Below are 18705 nucleotides of genomic sequence, written 5' to 3' on the forward strand. Positions count from 1 at the left end.
GGGGCCTGGGGACGGGGAGGGGTGGCCTGGGGGCAGGAAGTGGGGAGGAGCCCTGCTCTGTCGCCCCACTGTCCCCGTCTCACCTTCCTGGCGGATCCTCACGTTGTCACTGGGCCGGAGCTTACTGCCCTCCCAGAACCACTGCGCAGGCACCTCGTCGTGGGAGACCGTGCAGGAGAAGGTGGCGCCCTCTTTCTCCACCACTTCCACATCCTCCAGAGGCCTCACGATCTGCACATTCCGGCCTGGGGCACAGGGCAGGCCCTGCTACACCCCGAGGCACAGGTCTCCTATCTGACCACCACCCCCCGGCCCAGCTTGCTGACGGGGTACAGGCTGGGCACAAGGGCAGAACCAGAGGGCCAAGCATTTGCTGGGGGACGCAGTAGGAGGCCGGGAGGTCCTTGCAGCCACCCACCCAGCCCTCACCTTGCACCTTCAGGGAGGCCGAGCTCTGAGCGTCGTGGGCATCGCACACATACACGCCCTGGTCTCCAAACTCACATCGGTAAATGACGAGACTTCTGCAGGCCCCCTGGGCCAACATGCCCATGGTCTTGCTTACCCGCAGCTCCACATTGTCCTATGAAGGAACGAGGCCGGGTCAAGGGCTGGCACTGCCCAGCAGAGTGGTCTGACACTTGCCCACTCCTGGTTAGAGGCAAGAGGGGGCAGAGGAGTTCGCAGGCACCTTCAACCAGCGCACATCCACATTGGGGCGTGAGAGCTCACAATCCAGGGCCACCTTTTCTTTCTCTGTGGCCACCACGTCCTGCAGAGGGCGGATGAACTTCACAGGCAGCTCTGGGAAGACAAGAGGGAAGTGCTGAGAAGCAGGGCCCCTGTGCGAGGACAGGGTCTGAACTGGCTGGAGTCATTCAGCTGGTTTTAGGAAGGAGTCCCCTCCCCTACAATGCCCCACCTGCCTCCCTGGCACCGTAGGGACAGGGGCAGGCACTCTGGAGTGAGTGCTGCCCCACCTATGAGCACCCACCAGTGACCACCAGATGAGCAGAGGTGTGCACGCCCTCCGCCCTGAAGGCCACCAAGCCACCGTCCTGCCGCTGCAGCCGTGACAGCGTGAGGGTGTGTGTGGGGCCATGCACCGCCAGCTGGCAGTTGGGTCCCGGCTGGAGCCGAAGACCGTCCCGAGTCCAGGTGCCCTCCACGTCCGCGTGGGACAGCTCTACTTCCATGGTGGCCGTGCCCTGCTCCTGCGCCTCCACGGCCTGCAGGCCCCGCACGAGCCGGATCTGGCGCACTACGGGACAAACAAGGGAAGGGTGAGCCGCTGCAGCAACACCCTGGCCTCGGGCCAGCCCCCGTCACGTCCCCCGGGAGCCTCACAGTGCCCTGCGGGGAGGCCTCCCCGCTCCTCACTCCCTTCCCCTCCTCCCCGCCCCCTGCCAAGCGCAGGGTCTTCTTCCCTTTTCCCCCTTTTCCAAGGCCCTGCCCCCAGACGGAGTTCCCCTCTCCTCCTACCCCCTCTACCTCCTCAGTGCTCAACCCTTGGACCAAGCTCGCTTAGCTGCTCACTTTCCACAGTCAGCTTGGCCTGCGTCTTGTCGTTTGGTGTCTCGCAGCCGTAGAAGCCGCGGTCGGCGAAACCCACACTGTGCAGAACCAGACGGTGACGTGCGCCCTCGGCGTGGATCTCCACTTTCTCGCCCGACGCGAGTGCTACGGCATTGCGTGTCCACTTGACCTCCGGCCACGGCCGTGTCAGCTCCACCTCCATGGTCACTGAGCTCCGCTCCTCCACGGTCTGCGGCTCCAGCTTCTTTCTGAACAGCACTGGAGCCTCTGCGGTCATGAGAGGAGGAGATCACCAGAGCCACTGTTTACTCGCAGAAAAGCAAGGCAGAGCGACCCGGCCCACGACCCCCAGCCAGCAGACCTGCCCTCCACCACATTCTGACTCCGAGCTAGGGAAGGCCTTGGCCATACTCAGGGCTCAGCAGTACGTGTGCACAGGTATGATTTTATGGGTGGATAATAGCACTTCAGCTGGAAGAAGGCATGGCAACCCACTCTCCCATGGACAGAGAAGCCTGACAGGCTGCCATCCATGGGGTCACAGAGAGTCGGACACGACTGAGCTACTGAGCACACACACAACCACACCTCAGGAGGGCTTCTTCTCACCCAGTCCCCCTCCCACCTACTGGTCCCCTCTTCTGAACTACCTCCTGCCACGCCCGTAAAAGCCTGAAGCTCCTAAGTGCGACTGGTGAGCAGCATAGGGACACAGAGAGCTCTTGAGACAGGCAGACTCCAAGCCCCCAGACCAGCTGCACCCTGTTCAACTAGGCCCTGGGTGCACCACATTACGGAAGAGAAACGTTTGAGGAGTCCTCCCAGACTCAGGCTGTGCCATGGGCAGGAGTGAATCTACCCATTTCACTCCCTTCCTCATGAGCTGGCTTGGCTCCCCTGGGGTAAAGTTCTGGCTCTCCCCACACAACCTGGCTTCAGCGAGCCAAGCGCATCCCCATCCCCTGCATACGCTTGCCCACCTTGCCATCTCCCCCACCTCTCGGCTCAGCAAGGGTCCTTTCCTCCAGGAAGACCCCCTGGATCACGACCTCCGCCCACTCTCTCGCCAGGGGTGCACTGCAAGAGTGTACCACCTCCCCTGCAGAGCAGGTGTCTGGCCCCACGGGCCCACTCTGCAGCTGACAAACCCACGTCCTCTGAAGTCAGCCCAAGGGGCTGGATCCAGGCCGGCAGCAGGGTATATCAGTACAGCCACCTGGGAACCAGCTCACTAGGAGAACCTGGTACAAGAAGCTGTGGTGCCCTCCCTGCCGCCCCACAAGCTCACCTCGGACCCGGAGAGCAGCCGTGGACTGGATGCCCTCAGCCTCCGCAGTGACCTGGCCGGCATCCTCCAGGGCCAGGCTTAAGATGGTCAGGCTGTGGCTGGCACCCTTCTGCGATATGAGAAACTTCTCGCCAGGCTGTAGTTGGACACCATCTCGGAACCATGTGACTGCCACGTCGCTGGGGGTCACCACACACTGGAAAGTGGCCTCGCACCCCTCCTCTGCAACCACCGCACTCAGCCCAGATGTGAACTTGACCACGCGGGGTACTGTAGACAGGGGCTCCATATGAGATACAGAGAGGATAGGCGGGGCTTCCCCCTCTTGCAGACTCCGCGGAAGAACCCCTCTTCCAGGAAGCCTGCCAAGAATGCTCCGCCAAGCTACCCATCCTCCCTGGCGACTCAGCCCGCGGACCCGGCACACGCATACCGATAACGGTGAGCATGGCGCTGGTGTGGTCGTCGCGGCTCTCACACACGTACTCCCCTGCATCCTCTTCCCGCAGGCCCGACACCGTGAGCGAGCGCTGAGTCCCCGCAGCCGCCATCTGGAAGTGTTTGCCGGACCGGAGTTGCGTGCTTCCGCGGCGCCACACCACCTCAGCCTGCGCAGGGCTCAGCTCACAGACCAGCGTCACCGTGCCGCCCAGATCCCCACTCACAGGCTCCAGGGGGCGGCAAAACTTGGCAGCCACCTCTAGGGGAGGGGAGGGGACGTCAGCCCGGCAGGGTTCAGGCCGCGGGACCAGCTCCGAGCCGCCTGGTTGCACGCCCGGAGCCCCACCCAGTCTCCACTCCAGGATGCTGCCAACAAGGGGTTCCCAGAGGACCACCCGGCGGAGCCGCTCACCTTCCACCTGCACCGGGAAGTCCTGCCCCTCTGCGCCCACGCGGCAGCTGTAGACAGCGCTGTCCAGGGTCTGTGCCCCACGCACGATCAGGGTGTGGGTGTCCCCCAGGCTGGCCATCTCATGCCGCTTGCTGCGGCGAATCTCCACACCATCTTTGAACCACGTCACCGCGGCCACAGACGGCGTGGCCAGAGTGGCTGTCAGGACGATGTCCTCGTGTTCCCTGACCAGCAGCGGTTCCCTGCGCCTGGGTTTCTCTGGGGCGGGGGGCTCAAACTCTGGCTCTGGGCAGGGGGATAACAAAGGAACATTAGACAGGGGATCCCCTCATCCTTGGCCTGAATCCCAGCCCCCTCCAGGCCACGTGGTGGGAGACTTGAAATGAAACTGCCTAGGCAGTCTGCCTCTCCACCGCGGCCTCTCTGCTGAGCAAGCGAGAGAGGAACGCCTCAGGGCCACACTCCGCCTGCCAGGCACCATCCAGGCTCCCAGGGGCAGCACAGGGCAGTGAGGAGGAGCCACTTGGGACCACGGGCCTGGGGGCCACGAGCTCTGTCCACCAAGAGCTCGGAGTCCAGGATCCCTGCCCCATCCCAAGCAGCACTGGGCCCCATGAGCAGCTAAGGCAGGGAAAGCGGGGCACATAAAGACCCTGATGCAGCCTGTGGCTGGGCCAGCATTCCAGAGGAGCAGGAGGGAGCGGGGCCAGGAAGGGCAGCAGAGGGGGACAAGCTCAGTAGAGGAACCCCCTGCAGGGAGGGGAGAGGCCGGGCAAAGTCTGAGACGTGTGAAATAGCCTGAGTGCCTCCAGCAGCCAAGCATGGGGGAAAAGGCCAGGGGTGAGAAGAAGGTGAGGGAGGCCCTGGGAGGGGACCTAAGAGGGTCCCTGTGAGGGCTGATCCGGGGGACCACCTGGAAAGACCATTCGGGCTGCAGGATCAGATGCCAGGGCCACAGGTGCGAAAAGGTGGCCATTAGGGTTAGGGTTAGGGACAGGGTTAGACAGAGACAGGGTCATTGAGCTCAGGACTCTGAAACCCAGTGATGTCACCAGCAGCAGGAGGGACAGGAGCAAGCAGGCAATATACCCACTTGGCTCAGGCTCAGGACAGAATGGGCATCTGAGCAGAGGCCAACACAACAGGCTGACCTAAATACAGCTGGACGGTCAGGGGCCCGAGCCGAGACAGGGGCGCCAGACCCAGTGAAGGCAGGGGCATTCAAGGCCAGAAGTGCCCCAGAGCAGGGCCCCATAGCTGCCCAGGAAGACTTAATATGGGAATAGTGTCCCCTGCCGCCCACAGACAGAGAATGGCCATTTCAACAGCCTGCAGATGGCTGAGAAAGCCTCTGTGGCAGATTTCACGCTGGGAAAGGTATGGATGTGGCAGGGAGAAGTGGGAATCTGGGGGAGGAGATGTCAAGAGTGTCCTGGACTCAGGGCTCTGGCAGGCGTCCTGCCGCTCAAGGGCCTTGCCGGGGGACAGAGCCCTGGAGCTGACTGCATCCGTGGAGAACCCAGCAGAGGACCCCAGGGCCCAGCATCCCCTGCACTCACACTCCCCCACCCTGCCTTGGCACCCACCTGTGACGTCCAGGTGGAAGGACACCTTCTGGCCCCCGGCCTCGCAGCTGTACTCCCCGGCGTCCGCCTTGCCCGCCTGCTGCACCACCAGCCGCCGCCCGCGGCCCGTGGCCTCCACACGCACTTTCGAGCTCGAACTCAGCTTCTTGCCGTCCTTGTACCACGTCACCTCCGTCTGGGCCTGGGCCACCTCGCAGCTCAGCGTGGCACTCGCCCCCGCCACGGCCTGCACTTCACTGTGTGCCGGCTGCTCCTTGGCGAACACCACCATAGGCTCTGCAGACAAGGAAGGATGCACAGGGTCAGAGATGCCATCTAAGTCAGGAATGCAGCAAGATGGAAAGAAGGCCTGGGCAGGTAGGAAGGGGGCTGGGCCCTGCTCCAAGCTCTGCGTTGTGCCACAAGTGCCCACAATTGATCTATACATTCCGTGCATGCTGCTCCAAGTGGGGGCTCTGGGAAAGATCTCCTCCCTGCACAGATTCCTCTAGGAAAGGAACTGTGGGATCAGGATGCATGTGCCCTTCAACCTTCCTAGATGACGCAGTCTTTCTCACACGACAGTACAGGGAACACTCCCACCCACAGTGCATGAGAGCTCCTGAGGCTCCATCCTCTCGGTGTCGTCAACTGGTAGGGAGCATGGCTGTACTTCCTGAGCTTTCCTTTGCACAGTCCTAACGACTTACAAAGTGAAGCACCATTTCTCATCTTTTTGGCTTTTGGAGTTTGCCCTTCTGCAGTATCACTGCCAGACGTTTACCGAGTTATCAGTAGCACTGTCTGTCTTTTCCTTTTTTCATTTTCAGGAGCTCTTCATATATTTATATTAGAACCTTGACACTTATGGGTGTGTAAATATTTTCTCCATCTTTGTCACTTGCTTCTTTATCTTTTATGTGTCTTCTGTTGACATAGAGTTCTGAGTTTTACACAGGCAAGTATGTCAATTGTCCTTTGTGGAACACTCTTACATTGTTCGTGGGAACACAAACTAGTGCAGCCCTATGGAGAAAAGTGTGAAGATTCCTTAAAAAACTGGGGATAGAACTGCCATACGACCCAGCAATCCCACTGCTGGGCATAAACACTGAGGAAACCAGAACTGAAAGAGATACGTGTACCCCAGTGTTCACTGAAGCACTGTTTACAATAGCCAAGACACCTGATGCAAAGAGCTGACTCACTGGAAAAGACCCTGATGCTGGGAAAGACTGAAGGCAGGAGGAGAAGGGGACGACAGAGGATGAGATGGTTGGATGACATCACCAGCTTGATGGACACGAGTTGGAGCAAGCTCTGGGAGTTGGTGATGGACAGGGAAGCCTGGTGTGCTGCAGTCCATGGGATCATGAAGAGTTGGACACAACTGAGTGACTGAACTGAACTGAGGACATGGAAGCAAGCTGGATCTCCACTGGCAGATGAATAGATGAGGAAGATGTGGTGCACACACACAATGGAACATTATTCAGTTATAAAAAGGAATGCATTTGAGTCAGTTCTAATTAGGTGGATGAAACTGGAGCCTGTTATACAGAGTGGAAGTCAGTCAGGAAGCAAAACACCAATACAGTATACTGATGCATGTATGTGGAATTTAGAAAGATGATAACAGCGATCCTATATGCAAGGAAGCAAAAGACACAGATGTAAACAAAAGACTTTTGGACTCAGTGGGAGAAGGCGAGGGTGGGAAGATTTGAGAGAACAGCATTGAAGCATGTATATTACCATATGTAAAACAGATGACCAGTGCAAGTTTGATGCATGAAGCAGGGCACTCAAAGCTGGTGCTCTGGGACAACCCAGAGGGATGGGGTGGGAGGGAGGTGGGAGGGGGGTTCAGGATGGGGGGACACATGGGCACCTGTGGCTGATTCATGTTCATGTATGGCAAAACCCACCAGAATGTTGCAAAGTCAGTATCCTCCCATTAAAATGAATTAATTTTTAAAATGTAGTGATTAATACATGTATATACTGCTTAAATCTTTTATTACTATCAGGTCATTAAATAATCTATATTAGCTGCTAAGAGCTTGTTTTAACTTTTATATTGGAGTCTCTAACCCACCGGGAGTTGGTGTCCATGTGTGCTGTGAGAGATATGTCAATTTTTATTATAGAGGAATATATATTATATATATATATATGGTTATATGGCATTTGCAGTTTATAAAAAAATTACTCTTTCTCTACACTACACACTAGCATTACATAGTTAAAAAACAGAAAAGGGATGGGAGAGTTTGGTTAAATGCAGGGCTTTTTCAGAGCTCACTATTCTATTTCTTTGTATTTATCCCTGCACTGAAACCCAGCTGTTCACTACTGTAATTTTATAATGTTTGATATCTTGCAGATCAAGCGCTCTCATTTTACGAGTGCTTCCATCTCATCTGACCCTTGGAATCAACTTGTCAATTTTGACACACCCACAGAACTTCCCTTTGGATTTTGATTGGTGGTACGAGTTCAGCTGTGTCCAACTCTTGCAACCCCAAGGACTGTAGCCGGCCAGGCTCCTCTGTCCATGGAGTTCCCCAGGCAAGAATTTCTGGACTGGGTTGCCATTTCCTCCTCCAGGGTTTTGAGTAGGAATGGACCCCTTAGTGCCTTCCATGCATAGCTCACCATTCATTTAGGTCTTCACTGCCTCGCTAAAATGTTTAATAATATCCTCTCTTGGAAGCCTTAAACAAATTTTACTAGGCATGGAATTAGAAGCATGATACTTTTGATGTCATTGTGATTGTCTTAAAATATCATTTTCTGACTCTCAGTTGCTAGTACATCAACATAGAAGCGTTTTCTGTGTATTTTGTATGTGGCGATTATTCTCAACTTTCTTACTAACTTTATAAATTCTTTCTACTTTCTGCATTAATAATGTTATCATCTAGGAACTCCACTTCTTGCTGTATCTAAATCTGACTTTATACTGTTCCTGACAGTCTCTACAACACTGGACATAAGATGTGATAGTGGAGCCACTTGAAATGCTCCAGTGACAAGAAAAGCTTTCAAGGTTTCTCTGTAAGCATGATGTTTGCTGTTGTTTTCTTTAGTACTCTATATCAAATTAAAGAACTATTCATTTGTTCGTAGTTCAGTAAGAAGTTATCAAAATGAACATATGCTGTATTTTATACAACTCAATCTAGATATGATGTAAACATTTTATCAAGCACTTTTATTCTGCATTTTTTAAGGCAGAAATATGCTTTTGCTCTTTTAGCTTCTTAATGTTATAGGTTGATTTTTCTAATGTTCTGATGTTGAACAAACCTTGCATTCCTGGATCAAGATCTTCATGTCTTGCTCCATTCACTTTGCCAATGCTTTGTATAGGATTTTTATATTGACAACCATAAAAGATTGGCTTGTAATTTCAATCCTTTATACTTTGTCAGATTTTGGTATCAATGCTATGGTAGCTACATAAAATGAGTTAAAGAGTGTCTGTCTATACACATACACACACACACACACACACACACACACATAAATAGATACATACACACACACATATATCCCTTTTCCATTCTCTTAAAGAATCTCCATGAATATGAAGTAGTTTTCCAGAATATTTCATATAATTTGCCAGTAGAGCCACTGAGCTTAATCTTGTTCTATGAGATTATTTTATTACGGTTCCATTTATCTAGAAGATTATAAGACTGTTCAAGTTTATTTCTTCTTGTGGAAGTTTTGACCAAGTTTTCTAAGAATTGACCAATATTTAAAAACTTTTCAAATCTACTTGTGTGAAATCATATTATATTTTATAATAATTCATTTCTATTTGAAGTTAACCTCTCTTAACAAAAGGAAACTAAAGTTAGTCTGCAGACACCTCTGTGAGCCGCCTCAGAAGGTACAGAAAGACATGCGTCATTAGGAAATGATATGAAACAAATACTGCTCTACCAGTCAGGAGCGCTACTCTAGTACCTCGTCTTTAAGAAAGCCTATTGGTGTGTAGGGAAAGCTCCTTACTACTCTCCATTTCTAAATTTATAAATCAAGCTCCAACGGGAATACGGACACAGAATGTACTAACTGAAGGCAAAAGAAAACCAATATTTGCTTTTAAAAGAATGTACCATATCTCAGAGGTGCATGTCAAAGGCACCAGTCCTCTTCTCTTGGTTTACTTTGCACAGACATTGCAACAGGACAGAAACCTAGATTTTGCAACATTTAGGTGCACAGATAACTTCTACAACAATGTGCAAGAAAAAGAAACAGTGTCCCATAACAACTGAAATAAATTCAGACTTGAGGTAATGCCAAGCATGATTATGTGGCTGAAATCCTCTTATCAGGTCCAACAAACTACAAACATCTCTGATTAGGGAGAATCCTCATACAACGCCGGGTGAGAGAATTTGGATATTGCTAAAACATCCAAAAAGTACATTCACATTTCCCAAGGTGAGAGATATGTGGCCCACTTGAGACCCCAAGGGCCAGATGGAGCCAGGGTCCTGGGCACCAAAGATCACCTGGAACATTACAACGCGGAAACAGCACTCGGGGTGCACAAGAGAGGCCCCTCCTCCTCCCACACACACCATTCCCTCCCAGTGTCCCTGGGATCAGCCAGGAGCATGAGAATGGGAGGTGGGAAGATGGGAGATATTAAGAGGTTAAACGCAATGAAAAGATCCGGTCACGGCTGTAAGTCAGTCACATCATCTCCAAAAGATCCTCTCAAATAACTGACCTGTGACGTCCAGGCGGAAGGAGACCTTCTGGCCCCCGGCCTCGCAGCTGTACTCCCCGGCGTCCGCCTTGCCCGCCTGCCGCACCACCAGCTGCCGGGTGCAGCCCTTGGCGTCCACACGCACTTTCGAGCTCGAACTCAGCTTCTTGCCGTCCTTGTACCAGGTCACCTCCGTCTGGGCCTGGGCCACCTTGCAGCTCAGCGTGGCACTCGCCCCCGCCACGGCCTGCACTTCACTGCGTGCCGGCTGCTCCTTGGCGAACACCACCAAGGGCTCTGGGGACAGAGGGGGATACACAGGGTCACAGATACTAAGTCAAGGTGCAGCACTGGGGAGGAGGGACTAAATGGTGAAGCAAGAGAACTGGAAATTTCTCTAGATCCTGGCTAGCTGTGTGGCCTGGAAAACCCTACCTCCTTCTCACCGAGTAACCACAGGTTACCTATATATTCTCCCACTGATCCATGCCTGTTGTTCCAGGTGAAGATGTTGCAAGAGACTTCAGTGTACACACTACTCTGGGAGAACTTCAGGGTCCTGAGGCATCAGTTCCTCAACCTCTCTAGGTGGGCACCCAAAGGGCAGTGCAGGGTCGCAGCCACAGTCATGTGGCATTAGCGCTCTCCACAGGCCAGCTCAGGGAGGGGTGCACTCCCACCTGCCCTGCGGAAGCGACCTTGAGCCTCCAGCCTCTGGTCTACGCTCAGCGTGCCAACTGTGGCCAGTCGGGTGGAGGGAAGTCGTATCCCCCTGGCAACTGTTTCAGTCTTCTGGCCCTCACTGTTTGCGCTCCTGTGGTGTCACTCTTCAGGTGTTTCAGCTGACTTTCAATAGCGGTTTCTGTCTCCCCCTTACTCATTCTCCAGAGCTCTTTATGTGCTTAAGTGCTAGGTGACAGATGATGCAGTCTGCGAATACTGTACCCATCTGCATAACTTGCCTTTTCACTCAAGTTTTTGTTTTAAATCTGTTTATTTAGTTTCACCACAGAGCCTGTAGGATCTTAGTTCCCCAACAACGGGTCAAACCTGTGCCCCTTGTGGTGGAAGCACAGATTCTTAACCACTGGGCCACCAGGGGAGCCCCCAAATTTAGTTTTAATGTAGTCGAATACAGGATATTGTTGCATTGTTCTGTTTAAGACTTCCTTTACCCGAAGCCATTAGATAATCTATGTCATCATCTGAGGTTTTATGGTCTTCCTTTCATACTCTGGTCTCAAACCCACCTGGAGTTCCTTTTTAACTGCTGTTCCAGTTACCTACGCAATTTTTTATGATTTAATGGTGAAAACACCATATCAAAAAGACCATCCTTTTTCCATTGCCTATACAAGTTCACCGGTTTAAAAACAAAAACGGTGGGGATGGCGGCAGAGTTGGAAGTTCATTTATTCACAGGTCTGACTGTGAGTTCACTATTCTGGTCCTTTGATCTGATAACGATCCCTGTATTGTAACCCCCAGTATCTTTATTACTATAGCTTTATGATAATTCTCTTTTCAAGAGTATGTTGGCTCTACTTGACCTCTGGAATCTGCTGCTCAATTTTCAACTCTCCAAAGAAAAACATTTGTTGGATTTTGATTGGATGTGAATATATCTGAATCTTCCATAGATTTCCATCCATTTCTTCAGGCAGTTTTTACTCTCTCTCTCAAAAATGTTTAACTATTTCCCCCCACTAATGTCTTAAACATCTTTATTTCACTTGGAACTGGAAAGATCATACTTTTCACAATGCTGTCAATCTTTTAAAATTTCATTTTCCAACTGTGCTGCTACTATATGGAAATATATGTTTTCCACATATTGACTTTTTACATGGCCATTTTCTCAACTCTTATGCTAAGTCTAATTAACTTTTTAGATTTTCTGAGTTGATATCCATGTAATCTGGTTATTCCTTCTTACGTTTCATGCTTTGCATTGATCTGCTTTGTTTGTGAAGCTACATAAGCCTTGCAATATGGGAGTACAACTTTATCACAGTGTATTATCTTGTTGATATATTGCTGAATTCAGTTTGCTAACATTTTGTCTAGGGTTTTCCTTTGATAGCTATAATAAACTGACCTGTAATTTTAATTCTTGGTACATTCCTTGTCAGATTTTGTCAGAAAACCATGTGCAGTGTATCTCTTTCTATTCTCTAGAAGAATCTCCATGAACATGGATTAATTTGTTTCTAAAATATTTAGTATAATTTACCAGGAAAGCCACTGGGCTTAGATCTTTCTGAGAAAAATGATTTACTGTGGTTCAACTTACTTAAAAGGTTTAGAACTGTTGGAGTTGTCTAATTCTTCTGTGTGACTTTTGATAATAGTTTTCTAGGAACTGGCCAAATTGTCAAAATTTTTCCAACTGACTACCATAAAGTAATGTGTCATATTCTCTTAAAATATTAATAACATTTGACAAAGGTACAGAGTGAGTTTTCTGGTATCTATACATACCCACAAACTATTATGTACAGGTACAATCCCACACTGTTAGGTATTGGCAACCAGAGGTCAGTGTAGGATCACAGCCTTAGTTATTTGATATTAACACCCTCTTTTTAAAAACTATTTATTTATGCTTTTAATAGTATAATGAACAATGAATCCACTACCCATGGAAGAACTAATCCATTCCCAATCAGTTATCTACCTGTAACAAACTCCTACTGAAAGGAAAAGAAATTTAGATCTCAGACTTCTCTGAACCAGCCAGGGAGGCACAAACCACGAGGGAAACTCTGTAAAGTACATACTGTTTCATGAGACCATGGCTGCTGCTACTGTAAAAACTCAGCTTTTAGTGCAGTGGTGTAGTTAGCTTACTCCTTGGAAGGAAAGTCAGGGCCAACCTAGACAGAATATTCAAAAGCAGAGACATTACTTTCCCAACTAAGGTCCATCTGGTCAAGGCTATGGTCTTTCCTGTGGTCATGTATGGATGTGAGAGTTGGACTGTAAAGAAGGCTGAGCACTGAAGAATTGATGCGTTTGAACTGTGGTGTTGGAGAAGACTCTTGAGAGTCCCTTGGACTGCAAGGAGATCCACCTAGTCCATTCTGAAGGAGATCAGTCCTGGGTGTTCTTTGGAAGGACTGATGCTGAAGCTGAAACTCCAGTACTTTGGCCACCTCATGAGAAGAGTTGACTCATTGGAAAAGACTCTGATGCTGGGAGGGATTGGGGGCAGGAGGAGAAGGGGACGACAGAGGATGAGATGGCTGGATGGCATCACTGACTCGATGGACGTGAGTCTGAGTGAACTCCGGGAGTTGGTGATGGGACAGGGAGGCCTGGCGTGCTGCGATTCATGGGGTTGCAAAGAGTCGGACACGACTGAGCGACTGAACTGACTGATAGTATTAGCTACTTATTCATTTCCATTTCTAAGCTTACAGATCAAACTCCAAGAATACTGACACAAATGTTCTAACTGAAGACAAAGGAAAACCATATGCTGTTTGGAAAGAGCATGCTAAACCTCAGGCGCATGTCACAGGTGCATACCTACCAAGAGTCAGCTCCTTTTTTACTGTTCACAGGCGCTGAGACAAAACCTGGATGTAGAATTTGGTACATGAAGTGAAAGAGAAAAGAGCCTCCCAGAACACCTAAACTAGCATGAGCCAAATTTTAGTTTTGAGATAATTCCAATCATGATTATGTGCCAAAAAAACAGTCCCCTTAATTTTGGTTCAGTGAAATTCAAACAGGCTTCACTAGGAAGAACTCTCGTGTGATGTTGGGTGAGGGAGTGATGTGGGAACAGCCAAAACATTCAACATAAGGATATGCATGTATTCCCAGGTAAGAGACATCTCATCTACTTCAAACCTCAAGTACCAGGTGGATTCCAGAGTCCTCAATATGGGGAAGATTCTACACAGCTTCTGGGACATGTGAATAAGTGTTACATCAAACACTACCTGAAGTTTACAAGAATGGCCAAACTCCCTTCCATATCCACGCCCCTCCAATTTAAATTCCCTCGGTTCAGCCATGGGCATAAGAATAGAAGTGGAAGGATGGGAGACTTGAAGGGAAGTCTAATGTAAAGAGCACTAGGGTCCAGTCAGTCTGTTAGTCAGTCCCATCATCTCCTCCAAATGCTCTCAGTTAGAACCCCCTGTGATGTCCACACACAAGGAGACCTTCCAGCCTCCAGCCTCAGAGCTGTACTCCCCAGTGTCTGCTCTCCCCGCCTGCTGCACCACCAGCCGCTGAGCATGGCCCTGGGTCTCTTCCTGCACTTTTGAGCTGGCACTCAGCTTCTTCTCACCCTTGAACCATGTCACCTCCTTCTGGGTCTGGGCTACCTTGCAGCTCAGCTTGGCTGTCCCCCCAGTCACAGTATGCTCTTCACTCAACACTGGCTGTTCCCTGGCAAATGATGTGCAGCTATGGACTCTGGGGACAAGGAGGGAAGTACAAAGTCACAGACATGATCATCTAAGGCAGGAAGGCAACAGTAGGGGAAAGGGACTAAGTAGGGAAGTAGAAGGACTAGAAACTTCTCTAAGCTCTGCACTAGATATGTGCCCAAGAGCCCCATACTTTATCAGCAGTGGTGACACAATTTATCTATACATTTGGTCACAGCTCCAAGTGGGCAGTTCTAAGGAAGAACACTGCAAAAGACTTCTCTGTGTATGGGATCTGCGGGGGGGTGGAGGGGGCGGAGTCATGATCCATGCAATCTTCCTAGATGAAGCCAGACTCTCCTTCCTAGATAAAGCCTCAACCTTCCTAGAGGAAGCCAGTCTCTCCCACTCAGCTGTGCAGAGAGCGCTCCTACCCACAGTGCATGAAAATTACTGAGGGTCCACCCTCTTGCCTATTCTCAGCGTGTCAGCTGTTGCCAGTCTGGTGGAAGTCAGGTGGTACTTCCTGTGGCTGTCTCCTGCATGGTTCTGCTGACCCACAAAGTGGAGCAGCTTTATTAATCTTTTTTGTCATTATGGTCATTTTTTGGTCATTTGCTTTCGCCTTCTCTGCCCAGTTAAAGAGCTTGCCTGATTTTCAATGGCACTGTCTGCCTTTTTCATATTCATTTTTAGGACTTCTATTTGCATGTTAAAACTTTTCTCTCCCGTATCTGTGTGACTTGCATGCCACTCTTCTATAGAGTCTTCTGATGAATCGAGATGGTTGGATGGCATCATTGACTCAATTGACGTGAGTTTGAGCATGCTCTGGGAGATGGTTAAGGACAGGGAGGCCTGGCGTGCTGCAGTCCATGGGGTTGCAAAGAGTTGGACATGACTGAGCAACTGAACTGAATGAATCTAATGAAAGCTTTCAGTTTTTTTTTTAATTTATTATTATTGTAAAGCTTTTAGTTTTAATGCAGTCAAATGTGCCATTCTTGTTCCATGTTAGGAATCTCCCCTTACCCAAAAGCCACAAGGCAATCTAAGTCATCATCTATGAGTTTTTATGGTTTATCTCTTACCCTGAGGTCTCTAACCAACCTGGAGTTGGTTCTGTGTGGTTTGTGTTATCAGATGAACTTTTTTTCCTTACATGGTCAAATGGAAAAGCAAATTCTTACAAAAAGACCATCATTTTCCACTCCTTGCACAGCCACCACACTAAAAGAAAAAAAAGTGGGGGTGGAACAAAGGTCCGTCTGTGGACAGGTCTTTTGCTAAACTCTCTCTTCTGTTCCTCTGGTCTGATAACTGTCCCTTCACTGACCCATCTTTCTACATTACTGTAGCTTTATAACAGTTTTTAATATTGATACAGCAAATGCTCACACTGAATTTGATTGTCAATTCTCAATACTCTCCCAAAGAACATCTGCTTGGATATGGACTGTTATCAAATTCCTAGATTCTTTCATGGATATCTATCCATTTATTTAGGACCTTCTTTATCATCTCTCAAAAATATTATTTCCTCCCCCGCCTCCAGAGCCATTAAGCACCTTGTATTATATTTGGAATTAGAAACATGATACCTCTGATGGTATTATTAATGTTTTAAAATTCTATTTTAAAATAACTGTTTGTAATTAGTATATAAATATAGTAGTGTTTTCTGCATGTTAACATTTGTGTGCATTTATATTTCCAATCGCTCTAAGTCAAATCACTTATCCTTGAAATTTCAGCATTGATAACCATGTCATCTTTGAATCCCACCATGCTTTTCCAACTTATATGCATTTCATTTGCCCCCGTTCTGTTTTGTGTAGCGTTGGACAGAAGTGGTGACAGTTGGCCTCCTTCTCTTGTTCGCAAACTCATATTAAAACCTTCAAGGTTTTACTTTAAATGTGATGTTGCCTGGTGTTTTCCAGAGTGCCATTTATCAAGGTAAGGGAAAGTTTGTTTATTGATAGAATTTTATGGCATAAGTTGATGACAACACTATGGTGTTAAAATTGATCAAACTTTTATTCTGCATTTACTGGGAAAAATCACATCATTTCTCACTTCCAATCGGTCAATGTCATGCATTATACTGGTTTACTAATGGTCAGAATATTAAATCAATGTTGCACGCCTGGACCATGTCTTTCATCATAATCCGTTCTCACCTTCATATATCGTTCAGTGACTTTGCCAATATTTTGTTGAAGATACTGGCCTCAACATCCACAAGATTTGCTGTTACTGCTCAGTTGCTCAGTCGTGTCCAAGTTTTTGTGACCCATGGACTGCAGCACACCAGACTTCCCTGTCCTTCACTATCTCCCGGAGTTTGCACAAACTCATGCTCATTGAGTCAGTGATGCCATCCAACCATCTCATCCTGTTGCCCCCTTTTCCTCCACAAGATATTTGCCCGTAATTTTAATTCTCCTTACATTCCTTGTCACATTTTGGTATCTAAGTTATCCCACAGATACATGAATCAAACTAGAGAGTATATCTCCTTGTTTTATTCTCTAGAATCTCCATGAACATGGAATAATTACTTAACAGAAATTTGGCATAATTTTATCAATAGAACAGGGCTTCCCTGGTGACTCAGATGGTCAAGAATCTGCCTGCAATGCAGGAGACCTGGGTTCAATCCCTGGGTCAGGACTATCCCCTGGAGAAGGGAATGGCTACCCACTCCAGTATTTTTGCCAAGAGAATTCCATGGACAGAGGAGCCAGGCAGGCTACAGTCCAAGGGGTCACAAAAAGTTGGAAATGGCTGAATGACTAACAATTTCACTTCATCAGCAAACCAACTGGCTTAGATCTTTCTTTATGAATTTTTTTTAAATTACTGGTCTCATTTATTTAAGTTTTAGGGGAAATGGGGCCCAGATGATGGAGAGAGAAGATGCAGAGCCCATGTCTCCCCACCAATAGGATATTTACCAGATGCTGGTGGAGGACCTTGGACACCCAGGAGGACCAGAGGAACCCCCGAGCAGCTGGCTGGGATGAGGGGGTAGCGACGAGGGAGGAGAAGTGGAGGCTGGGCGTGGCAGGCACACTCGTGGGGCGGCTGGGTAAAGGGAGGGGTTTACACACCTGAAGAGACACATTTACCTTCCGGGGAGCAGCAGGGACTAGGAGGGACCTGAGGGGTTGGAGGACCGGGAAACAAATCCAGTATTCTCCATCCCTGGTCACTCAGTTCCAGGGAGCTTGCTGAGGCCTTGGGCCTCTCAACCTTGAGGCCAGAGGCACTCCAGAGGGCCCCTACAAGCCAGGCTGAGCCTGGGAGCCACCCTGACACCCACCTAGGGCCTTTCCTGGCCTGGGTCCTATGCCTAAACCCCACCCTGCCTAAGGGCTGCCCTGCCTAAGCCCTGCCCCCCACAGCCAAGGCTTTTTCTGGTCCTTTTTGTTTTGGTTTGGTTTTTGGTTTTCTCCTTTGCTACTGGAGTTCTGTTTTACCTTCTGGTATTTGTTTCAGATATATTCTTATTTTTTTGAATGTATCGGCTGGTTTTCTATATTGTAATTTTTATTCTTTGTTTTTTTTTTTTCCTGCTCGTCTTCTTTTTTTTTTTTTTTTTTGCAGTGTCCTGTGGCTTGTGGGATCTCAGTTCATGGGCCAGAGATCGGAAATGAGCTCTAGTGGTGGGAGTACCGACTCTGAACCGCTGAACTAATAGAGAACCTCGGACCCCAGGGAATACTAATCAGAGCAAGGTCTCCCAGAGGTCCACATCTCAACACCAAGACCCAGCTCCACCCAACTGCCTGCGAACTCCACTGCCAGAAACCTCAGGCCAAACAAATAGTAGATACGAACACACTCCTACTCATGGAAAAAAAAAATAGAATGACAAAAAAATATGTTACAGACAAAGGAGCAAGGTAAAAACCTACAAGATCAAGTAAATGAGGATGAAATAGGCAACTATCTGAAAAAAATTCAGAGTAGTGATAGTAAAGATGATCCAAAATCTCAGAAGTAGAATGAAGAAAATGCATTAAACGAACACCTAGAAGAACAAAAGAATGAGCAAACAGTGATGAAAACTGCAGTAACTAAAATTTAAAATATGCTAGGAGGAATCAACAGCAGAATAACTGAGGCAGAAGAATGAATAAGTGAACTGGAAGACAGAATGATGGAAATAACTTCCAAGGAGCAAATAAAGAAAAACATGAAGAGAACTGAAGATAATCTCAGAGCTCTCTGGGACAATATTATATTAAATGCACCAACATCTGAATTATAGGGGTCCCAGAAAAAAAGAAAGAAAAAGGGTCTGAGAAAATATGTGAAGAGATTATAGTTGAGAACTT

At 48.8% G+C, this 18705-nt stretch overlaps 1 protein-coding gene across 1 annotated transcript in view; it reads right to left on the reverse strand.

Moving 5' to 3' along the window:
- The window catches only part of OBSCN (obscurin, cytoskeletal calmodulin and titin-interacting RhoGEF), a 223775-nt gene that overhangs the window by 78387 nt on the left and 126683 nt on the right, over positions 1 to 18705 (reverse strand). The window contains 10 exon segments of the mRNA XM_068979697.1: positions 84 to 245; positions 430 to 583; positions 692 to 804; positions 995 to 1261; positions 1537 to 1803; positions 2825 to 3094; positions 3258 to 3524; positions 3678 to 3956; positions 5264 to 5539; positions 9996 to 10271. Of these exon segments, the coding sequence (XP_068835798.1) occupies positions 84 to 245; positions 430 to 583; positions 692 to 804; positions 995 to 1261; positions 1537 to 1803; positions 2825 to 3094; positions 3258 to 3524; positions 3678 to 3956; positions 5264 to 5539; positions 9996 to 10271 (2331 nt within the window).

Source organism: Capricornis sumatraensis, chromosome 9, assembly GCF_032405125.1.
Source record: "Capricornis sumatraensis isolate serow.1 chromosome 9, serow.2, whole genome shotgun sequence".
Lineage (NCBI taxonomy): Eukaryota > Metazoa > Chordata > Mammalia > Artiodactyla > Bovidae > Capricornis > Capricornis sumatraensis.